The 11,568-nt window shown below is 27.8% G+C and overlaps 1 protein-coding gene across 2 annotated transcripts; it reads right to left on the bottom strand.

Moving 5' to 3' along the window:
* Positions 1-3,877: 3,877 nt before the first annotated feature.
* On the bottom strand, positions 3,878-9,622 carry LOC107170078 (ribosomal L1 domain-containing protein CG13096). 2 transcript variants are annotated; one of them, XM_089220636.1, is made up of 12 exons: positions 9,082-9,620; positions 8,860-9,005; positions 8,640-8,787; positions 8,035-8,183; positions 7,841-7,952; positions 7,505-7,661; positions 7,320-7,447; positions 7,140-7,256; positions 4,783-4,890; positions 4,239-4,316; positions 4,065-4,169; positions 3,878-3,986 (listed from the first exon to the last, which is right to left on the bottom strand). In XM_089220636.1, the coding sequence occupies exons 1-12, from the start codon at positions 9,508-9,510 to the stop codon at positions 3,954-3,956; spliced, it is 1,710 nt and encodes a 569-aa protein (XP_089076762.1). In that variant the 5' UTR covers positions 9,511-9,620; the 3' UTR covers positions 3,878-3,953. The 2 variants fall into 2 exon arrangements, with proteins under 2 accessions (XP_089076762.1, XP_089076763.1); XM_089220637.1 differs by lacking the exon at positions 4,783-4,890 and having other exon boundaries at positions 9,082-9,622.
* Positions 9,623-11,568: the final 1,946 nt, after the last annotated feature.

Here is an 11,568-nt window from a genome sequence, read left to right as displayed (position 1 = left end):
TAGGTAGGTACCTACCAACCTACCTATAATTATAAATGTGTATAATATATTATATATTATAATGTTTATATAGGTACCTAATGTAAAATTAGTTGCATGTAAATTAATAATTATTTTTATTTGAAATAATAACATTCAAGATACATATAATATTCTTTATTATCATAATCGATGAGACCGTTTCTAAACATTTAAATTATCAACTTATTTTTAATTATTATAATATTATACGAGTATATGAGACAATATTTCTTTAGCACCAGACAATAACTGGAGTAGGACTGTCACTCAGTGTCAATTTTTTAGTATAGCCACGGAAGTTGTTCACATTACTTTTGGGTCTAAATCAGTGGCGTGCAGAACATTTTTCAGACCTGAGGCAAACTATACAATTTGACCACCCACCCTAGTCCCTACCACCATCAGGTTTTAGACTCTAAATTCTTCCACGGGATGAAAGATTTATCTTACCGAATTGAATTTCAGTACATCAAGTAAGTAGTAACCACTGTCCACCATTAAAATAATTCTGCACACCCTGTGAAGTATTCCTGCGCACGCCTATGTTTGTTTCTATTACAACATAATTGTCGTGTAGACTGCCATTTAATTTATATGCACTTTTTACGCGCCCTTTTTCCCCTCGGTATATTATTTTCATATACCTAATAATATTATACTTATGTCAATGTATTTACATATTTTTCAGGTCAAACCCATGTAACATTTTAATAATCAATCATTGTTAAAACTTCATTGTTATTAGTTTTTTTTTTTTTTTTTTAATGTAAAAATGTACATAAATTGCAATATACGGACTCCGATCCACACAAGAGTGTACGAACTTTAATATTATATATTTTAGGACATGCACGGATGTTCAGAAAAGGCGAATTTCCGAGAGATAAACCTACATATACCGCCTATTCGTGTACAATCGGCAGCCAAATAAACATATCGATATAATACGTCGTATGTATAGTGGAACTACGCAATATATTATGTATACATGATATAGGTATATTATATATATATATATATTAATACGTACCTGCGGGTATTTATGTCCACTCAAAAGCCACTCGGCACGCGTTTTATTCCACGAACAATAGCGCCAACGTATCTGGACGGATTCCAAGCCCGAGTGGGCATTTTCCCGCAACGGTGTAATACAACTCTACCGTTGCACGGAATATAGAAAGAGATCGAAAACACGAGACACGACAATAATATTGTAATGTGGCTACGAAATCCCAATGCGATCGACAATGCCGGAACCGAGTCCCATGTGGCTGGGGAACAATAATATTATAATAGTAACCAGAAGGCTACACCTTGGTAGGTATTATAATGACAAAAAAATTGTCACTCGTGTGGACTTATTCTCTAATGCGATATAATAAGTCATAACTCCGTACCTAACTTCCAAGTAGGTACAACTGTATAAGGTAGGTAGGTACTAGGTATATACCGATGTATAGATGTTTGCATATTTTGTACCACTTTAAGTCTTTAAACAAGACTTCAGTTAGCTATTCGTTAATCCGCACATTTAGGTGACATTTTCAATCTTAGACTAAACAATTGAATTATATTACACTATTGCATGCGAGAGAAAAAGCATTGAATAGGGGATAAAAAAAACTGCGCCTGGTATATGGAATAAGAGTTGATCAATGGAGGGACGAGGGGTGAAGGTCATTCCCGTGATAATATTCAAAGCACTCTTACTCCTGGGAATAAATAACAAACCTATCATAAGAGAAATTTAAAAATAGGAAAATTGTTATTAATTTATTCGTTTTTTACCTACATATTTATATCAAAAGTAAAGAAGTATCTGCTAATTCACCTGCAAACAATAAATTACCATTTATATAACCTATGACAGATTTACTTTATGGACGGTAAAGACATACAGAATATATGAAAGAAATAAATATATTTCATATATCCTGCGGTGAGGATTTCGAAAGCGCACTTGCCAATATCGAGGATGCACGTTGTAGATACCTTGATTTACCTTTTGCCAGCCACATGGAAAAAGTACAATGAATTCAAAAAAATGAATATCTTGGCGGTTTTTTGTTCCCAGTGGAGCCATTCCTCTTTCAATCATTTACCAGTAAAATACATAAACACACAAGACACAACTATAATAATTTAGTTATTTTTTATTTGATTACCAATATATTCATTAGAAATAATTTAAAAGGCAAAACAATGATTGTCGGGTCAGCTGTATACAGGGTGATTCTTTTAAGTAGGTACACTAATTATCTCGAAAAGTATTTACTTTTTCAAAATATTTTTTTACATGGTTTTAAGTTGTTAATAAACCAACGTTTTTATTAAAAAATTATATTTTTAAATATTTTTTATCCTTATCATTTTTTAAGTTTTTACTTTTTGGAATGACAACATAGTTTTAATTTCATATTCCAAAGCAGAATATTTTTCTAAGTATTTTGATTCATAAAAATCGAATTTAGGGCTAGTAGTTTTGAGTTATAAGTATTTAAAATTTAGATTGGCAGAGTGGAGTGGTACGAGGTTACCCAGCAAAATGTTTGTCCACTACTCGCTTGTCTTAACTTTAAATACATATAACTCATAAACTACTCGTCCTAAATTCAATTTTTATGAATAAAAATACTTAGAAAAATATTCTGCTTTGGAATATGAAATTAAAACTCTATGTTGTAATTCAAAAAAGTAAAAAACTTGAAAAATGATAAGGATAAAAAATATAATCTTCTAAAAAAACGTTTGTTTTTTAACAACTTGAAACTATGTAAAAAAATATTTTGAAAAAAGTAAATACTTATCGAGATAATTAGAGTACACATTTAAAAGAATCACCTTGTATATATATTTATAATTCACTTTTAACTTCACAGGCCCCAATACTTATCAAATAAGTTATGATTCGCCAGAGTGTAATGGTGGGCTCACACAATCTCGTGTTTATTTTATTTTATTTTATTATAAGCATTAAGCATATACAATACAGATACATTTTAATTGTATATTTGATATATTATATTCATGCTTATGTTTAAGGTGTATATTTAACCAAAAATAAATTCATGTTTTGTTGAATTTATCAATTACTTACTGATGTTTAATATTTTTATTTCAAAATCGATTTTTAAGAGAACGTAAAGTTAAGTTCTATATGTTAAGAAATTATAATATTTTTGTTAAGATTACTAACATGCAACCTTGTTTTAAATTTGCAATCCTCAACTATAACAGTTGAATATTTTTTATGTACCTATTTTTAACTACAAAATAACTAGTCAATTTTTAATTTTATAAATGTTTTTGAAATTTAATTTTTCAATGCTTATAAAAATAATTTTTTAGATGTATTTTTAATATTTTTTAACTTACGCTCAACATTTATTTTAATTTCCATTTCAATGTTAAAATCCAAAATAATTATACGCCCACAAATAATTCAAAATGAGTTTCAAAATATTTTGACAGTTTTATAGACTATAGAAAATGCTAATATTTGGTGAAAATGTCATGAATCGATGGTAATTTTCTTAAATATTACACCTATAACAAAAATCTATTTTGTTGAAAATCAATATAGCATAAAAATTCCTTTTTTTTCAGACACTTGAAAACTATTGAGAAGTTTATGTTTTGACCTCTCGCATGCAACTAGATTCACTTTCCTACCAGAAATGATATTGAAATCGAAAATCAAAGCACTATATACTACTATATATACTACTTATTGTGTATCTGTGTACTAAGACAAAAAAAAATATTTAAAAAAAAAAAAACATTGAAAATCCAAAATATTGATCGCGGCACTTAAATCAAAAATTTAAAGGATAACTAATAAGTTAATTAATAGGTATAAACATATAATCTATTTCTATATTTGAAATTCAAAAGATGAAAATGTTATAATACAAAATAAATCTTTATATTAATTAATTCTTTTTGGTGGCTTTAGTCCTTTTGTTCTGTAAATTAAATATAACAATTTAAATAATAAAAAAATAAAAAAATGTGAATAAATATTAATATGAATCCATACTTACATTATTAGCTTTAGAGAATTTACTTTTATTTTTCTTAAGTGGAATATCCTTTTCTTTATTTGTTACAACAGTTTCTTGTGCTTCTTTCTTCTTCTTCTTTTTTGACTAATTTATTACATATAATTATTATTGTATAGATAAAATACAACCTAATATTTTTATATAACAAGATACCTGTAATTTTTTTGTTTCTTCAAATTCCATTAAATATTCTTCTTCAGCGTCATCACCTTCATCACCTTCGTCAGATTTCTATGATTTAAAAGTATAGATTTAATGTTAATATTTGTAAATATAACAAAAATATTGTAGTTTATTAATACAGGAGTTTTATATTTATAAAAATAATTTTTTTATTGAGTGTAATATATACTAAGTACAAAATATCTACATTTATATATTCAGTGGTGTATTTTAAATAATTTCTTGGGGGGGGGGGGGGGGCTAAAGGTCTAATTAACAGAAAACCCGTAAAAAAAATATTGATTTAAAATTGAGTAACATTTTTTTTCTCTTGGGGGGGGGGGGGGGAGTTTGAAAACAGTAACCACTCTGTAAATACGGCACAGTGTATATTTATCCATATTTCATCATGATGCTGAAAATCAAGTTTGCACTATTGCATTTTATATTTTTAATGCCTATATTTTGCATATTTAGGTATTTAACGCATACAAATCCCTAATCTTATTATTTGAGTATGATTACAACAACTAACTTCATCTTCTTCATTATCTTCCTCAATAGCAGATTTGTTTTGTTTATTTTTTTTATTAGATACGTTAACATCATTTTCATCATCATAATCTGATTCTTCTTCAGAACCCTAAAAAAAAACCATAATTAACACTGAAAAATATTTTAATTTTTTTAAGTGTCATGAGCTCACAGACAATACTGTGACATCTTCATAAGGTTTTACTAATACACGTTTTCCAAACAATTAACTTTTAAAATATATTTTAAATTTGTGTTAAGATTATTAAGTATCATTCACATTTAAATTCAATTCAATAATACAAAACAAATATATATAACTTATGTATTGTAAATATTATGTATGACAGTTAGAAGAACACTACATAGACATTTGTGATATGTTGATTCCTTCTTCTAAGTATATAACATAACAAATTTAACGCCCAGCAAATAGTGTTTAGTTGTTAGTTTAAAAATTAGAATGAATTGATCTTTTATGCAATTTTAAGCTAAGATTATTATCTAGGGCAACATGTGGACTTTTTATTATATTTTCATTTAAATACAAGTTATGAGTATTTTATGTACAATTTACAATTTTAAAACACTTGCTTTAAAATTAAAAATATAATGAACATTCTATACCCTAGAATCTAGATAATAATCTTACGTTTACAACAATAATATGGTGAAAAAGAAATAAAAATTACAAGGTTAAAATGTTAAAAAATATTCATTGTTTGCACATGCACAAATCATTTTTAGAAAATTTGTATCATTTATCTTTGCAATCCAAAATTAATTTTTAACACGTAAATTATAAGTATTTAAACCTACTAAATTTCTTGTATACATCTTTGAAATATTATAACATGAGAGTATTTATATACATATTATAATATTAGTTCTAGAAAACTTTATTAAGTAAAATATTAATGTAGGATCTATAGTAAATATTTGCTTGCTTCTTAATTCATGAAATGAGCAGTATTTATTGTTTCTCATTGCATAATTGGGCTATTTCACAAATTGAGTTAAGCATATGAACTAAACAATTATTGCCCCATTTTTAAATAGTGAATGTGTATTCTTAAACCTTTTTAATAATCACTCTGTTTGTGTAACTCAAAAAATTAGAGATAGCTAATGATTCTACAAGTATATATATATAAAAAAAATTTAACAATTATAAAATACTAATACATTTTTATAAAATTAAGTATCCAACACTTAAATATTTTCAGTATATTTTTTTGTATTTATAGAAAATACCTTTGATATAAGATTCAAGATTATTTTAACTGAGTTTTAAAAGTCAGATTGTGAGAATAGATCATAATTTATGTCTAAATTGTACTAAAAAAATTACTAAATATGTTATGCAAATATTTTATCTGATTGAGTGTAATAAAAGGAGTGTCCTGCAAAGATTTACCCATTGCGATATCTCACGAAATTATGGAGATATCAAAATTCTGGTTTAGTAAGAAGACTCACAGAGATAAGAACTACATTAATTTAATTTTTAATTTATTATAACGTTTTGGTTAGAAATTTTAAAAATATAATTTTTATTTGATTATTTCCAAAAAATTTAAAGATAGCCAATTTATAAAGTTTTATCTTTCTAAAAATATTGACGTTTCAAAATTGTATTTTAATTAATTTCCTGATTTTTAATATTTTTTTCTAGTTTTCAAGAAATAAAATATGATTATAACTAGGGACACTAAAAGTGTTCGGCTGGCTGTGCGAGAAAGTGCAAGGTGTGACAGGTCAAATGTTTGATAACACTAGAGTTATTAATAATTTGTAATTTTTTTTGAAACCAAAAAAATAAATAAATTTTGAAACATCAATATTTTCTAAATAATAGCTATTCAATTTTTTTTGAAATAATTAAATAAAAAAATATATTTTTACCAAAACATTAAAACTCGTTAAAACATTAAAATATGAAATAATTGAAGTTCTCATCTCTGTGAGTCTTATTAAAAAAACCAAAATTTTGATTATCTCCATTGTTTTGGGAGATATCGCAATGGGTAAATCCTCGTGGGACACTGTATGCCAAGTACAAAATATCTACATTTGTATATTCAGTGGCGTATTTTCAATAATTTCAAGGTGGGATGAAAGGGGGAGCTAAAAGTCTAATTATCAGAAAACCCGTAAAAAAACATCAATTTAAAATTGAGTAACATTTTTTCTCTATGGGGAGGGGGGTTGAACATGTTGTATTTTATACATGTTTCATAATGATACTGATAGTTTGCACTATTGAATTTTATATTTTTAATGCCTATATTTTGCATATTTAGGTATTTAATAGATACAAATCTTTAATCTCATTATTTAAATATGATTACAACTTACTTCATCTCCTTCATTATCTTCCTCAATAGCAGATTCATCACTATTGTTTTGTTTATTTTTTTTATTAGATACATAAACATCATTTTCATCATCAAAATCTGATTCTTCTTCAGATCCCTAAAAAAAAACCATAATTAACACTAAAAAATATTTTAACTTTATTAAGTCTCGTGAGCTCACCGACAACACTGTGACATCTCCATTAGGTTTTACTATTACACGTTTTCCAAACAATTCACCTTCAACTTCTTTATCTTTAGAATACAGTTTAGATTTAGTGTATGGTCCTTGAACTTCATTCCTAGATACTAAATTATGATTTGTTAATGAAAATACATTTTTTTGCCTCTCACATTGATACTTACTCATTGAATAATATACAGGCAAAGATTCAGAAGTTGGACTTTTAATCAACAGACACCTGATATTTTTTAGACCCCCTGGATAACTATGTGCTAAATTATTAAAGGTAGCTATGATATTTTCAGCAACTTGCTTAGGAGTTTGTTGCATATGACCAACCTAGAATAATTACAACTTCTCATTAATATATTTACTTTCATCAAAGGTTTGTGAGAACCAGCATTCGTTAGATATTATACATTAATAACATAAAATATTTTACATATTAGGTATAATAGGCTATGACTAAAAAATTTAATATTATAAATAAACAATGTAAACTTGATTAAATAACATACTTGAAGAGTTTTAGTAGTGCCTCTGTAATCAAGAAAAAAAGAAGTCTTGTGTAACTTTGATTCTATTTCAGCTTTTAAGTGTTTTTTTGCCAATTTAACAGTAATTGGTAGTCTGAAATATATAAATTATCATTCAATAAAAGATTTTTCTTGATATTTTCAATGTCATGTGACAAAATGCACTATCAACTTACTTTCGTTTAATATAAAATTCTTTTCCTAATTTCTTAACCAAAAATCCACTTATCTTCTGATCAATTAAAAATACATCATGTGAATTGCACAAATTTCTTCTAGCCTCATATTCATTAAACTCCACTCGAATTTGTCTTGCTGGCAAAATCTTTAAAAAAAAAACATAATATCACACTTGTAACTCTATACATATTTTAATTGAATTTACTATGAGTACTATGTGGTGTTACCTAGTAACTTACTCAAAAATCGTTCATATACCTACAAAATGATAGCTATTGGTTGATATCAAAAAATGTTAGCATAAATATAAATACATAATTATCTATTTTTTATAAGAACAATTCAATTTTTGTGTCTATATTTCTTAAAATTTAATCTGTCTACCCTAACCCACATCATATTTTGTTACCTATTCATTTTTTAATTTAAGTATTTTTAAGTTTTTATACCCTTATAAATTGTTATTTGCTATCTATAGTAAAACGTCTTAAGTATAACATTAAATAAATTTATATTAGGTATATACCTATAAGTTATTTAAATCCATGAAAGTTATAATATTTACATAAGTTATATAATTACTGACCTCAAAATAACTTACAGTTTTTATATTTTTAATACCATGTTTAGCCAATAAATCTTTATAATGATGATAAGTTTTCTCATGGTCCACGTTGCGACCACGTACAAGATCTGGTACTATAAGGCATATATCTGTTGTATCAGTAATAAGCGAATTTGGTAATGCTCTAGAAAATACAATGTTTATTAATCATAAAAATACATTTTGAGATGCAAAATAAAAACACTTTTAAACATACATTCGAACAACTCGTTTTGGACCAACTCCCATTTTAACTGCAGTAACTACTAAATGTATTGGTGTAGCTTCATCCCATAGTTCATTTTTGGGTAAAGTTGAACTATTTTTTATCAGCGTAAAAAGTCCACTGACAGCTGCCTCAACCTGTATATTTGATATAATACACAATTTAGTATTATTAAAAATATCTTTGTCAAAAAAAAAATTGATATTTATTTACTTTATTTATATCAAGTATAGGATCACTCTCATTAGTATTCACTTCCGTCGTATATTTGGATTCCAGCAGTTTCGATTTCATTGAAAGTTTTGATGAAGATTCAGCTATATCTTTCTTAGCTTTTTTTTGTTTAGGTTCCACAACGGTCTTCTTGTCACCTTTTTTCTTAATATCAACAGTATTTTTAGGTACCTTACCGTCAGCTTTAACTTTATTCTTGGCTGCACTTTTCTTAACTTGCTTAGGCTCTTTTGAACAAGATATCCCTGTTAGGTCGTTGCCAGATTTCAACTCTTCAAACGCATCAGTAATTTTCACTATGTTTTTTAAAACACCACCTGTAGGTTTTGAAAACTTTTTCTTCTGAATAGCACCAGTCAAAAGTTTTTTTGAGGGCATTTTTTTTGATAGAACCGTTTTTACTTTCATTTTAAATAATTAATAAGTCAAATTTCATAAAACAGTTGACAATAAACTGACAACTTCTCACTTCAGCGTAACTATGTAGAAAGAAAGAACACGTGCTAATCGCAAATGTACTATGCAGTATCTAATATCTATATACAAACAAAACAAACCGTGTCGTAAACTCCTTATCAATTTAAGCACGCCAGTGTGTCGTTTTAATAGAAACTAAATTACTTTTATCTGGAACACGATTACATGAGTTTTCATAGAACATAATATTATTATTTGGTATATTATTAATATACTAGCTCTAAGCAAAACTTAGAGGCCCGTTTAACTCGCTAAAAATGAATTTTGATTTTAGGGATAATGCTGGCTCATTGGAATTATAAAAGTGGAAAGTTTGTGGAGGTGTTAAGATTAGGGCTTGTGATAATAATTAGTGATAAGACTTGGAGATTTGGTGGCAATGTTTGAAAGTTTCAGCTTCTATTCTTCTAGCAATCCGTTTCAACTTAATGCTGTAAGTTGGTTTGATACAATCAATGTCATTGAAATTTGAAATTACATATAAAAGTCACTCCTATTGTGATAGATCGATGGATGGTTAAAAAAACAAAAATTTGAAGAGTTGATAAGCGTTTCTGATAAGGCTTAGCGGTCTTATTTGGAATACAGTACTGTTTGAAACTTTGAGAATCAAATTTAGTGTCTAGAAATCTCACATTGCCCATGAAATCGTCAATTGAATTATACAGTCCCCCGTCGTATATCTGGTATTTTTTCGTATGTAAAAAATGAAAATTCGAAATTCAAGTTTGAGTGTCCAACAAGCGAATCACCTCAAGTCAAATCGATTAATTTTCAAGTTACCAACCAAATATTAATAAATAATACATTATTCAATTTTTTTTATATGTTCTTGATCATAGAAACAAATAGGGTAGGCTTAGGGGGTATTATTACTCTCAAATAATGTTTATGTATTAAAAACTTTTCCTTACAAAAAAAAAAAAAAAACTAAAATTGTAAAATGCATACCTTAGCACCATTAGTTTTTTCTATTGAAATTGCTTCTATGGTCTTGATCATTAATTTTTTCCAAGAATAGATATTTAATTTAGCGAGGATCTAATATAACCAATGTGAAATCCCCTCATCTGTCATCTCTTATAATACAGGGTCTGCCAGAACAAACGCATGTTTTTCAAAATGATGCTATGCAGTGGCACACGTAGGGTACCAAGTGGTGCAATTGCACTGGTTTCTCGTAGGTCCCGCGGGGCCTACATACATTCGGGGGCCCCACTCTGCAGGTCTCTTGATTAGACACTATAAATACATAACATCTGGTCCATCTGAATATTTAGATCGTTGAATAAAGCGTAAAGAGTTGGTAGTGCCAAATATGCAAACAAATAAATTTGGGGGCCCTATAGTTATAACTGCACTGGTTCGTGGAAAACCTGTGGGCGCCACTGATGCTATGCTCAAAGTAATTTCAGTAAAAATGTTTTATTATATCAAAAAATGCATACGCATATGCAGTGTTTTCTTATGTAACAAAATTTAGGTTTTGAAAATAATATCAGGCGTATGGCGCCCTTGAACTACTAAGTAGTGGTGTTGGTACTTGCAAAACGATCCTATCGTGTCAATCAGCATCTGTCTTGAAATTTTTCTCACCACTTGAGTGATCTCGTCTTTCAATTCATCAATTGTTTGTATCATCAACCGTGGTTTGCATTGGTAGACTTTTGATTTTATGTGACCCCGCCAAAAAAAAATTGCATATTCTCAAGTCAAGGGAGCAAGGAGGCCATGGAATGTCCCCAAAACGCGAAATGAGCCATATGTATGACATTATTTTCAAAACCTAAATTTTGTTACATATAAAAAACTGCATATACATCTGCATTTTTTTATATGATAAAACATTTTTTACTGAAATTACTTTGAGCGTAGCATTATTTTGAAAAACATGCATTTGTTCTGACGGACCCTGTACAAATGTCTGATTACTTTCTATACATTATACTTTATACTTTATAGTACCTGTTTTGTATAATAATATACATA

The sequence above is a fragment of the Diuraphis noxia genome, unplaced genomic scaffold, assembly GCF_037042655.1.
Source record: "Diuraphis noxia isolate RWA-SAM2 unplaced genomic scaffold, SU_Dnox_SAM2 contig0002, whole genome shotgun sequence".
In the NCBI taxonomy this organism is placed as follows: Eukaryota; Metazoa; Arthropoda; class Insecta; order Hemiptera; family Aphididae; genus Diuraphis; species Diuraphis noxia.
This window is presented reverse-complemented; position numbering and strand designations above follow the sequence as displayed.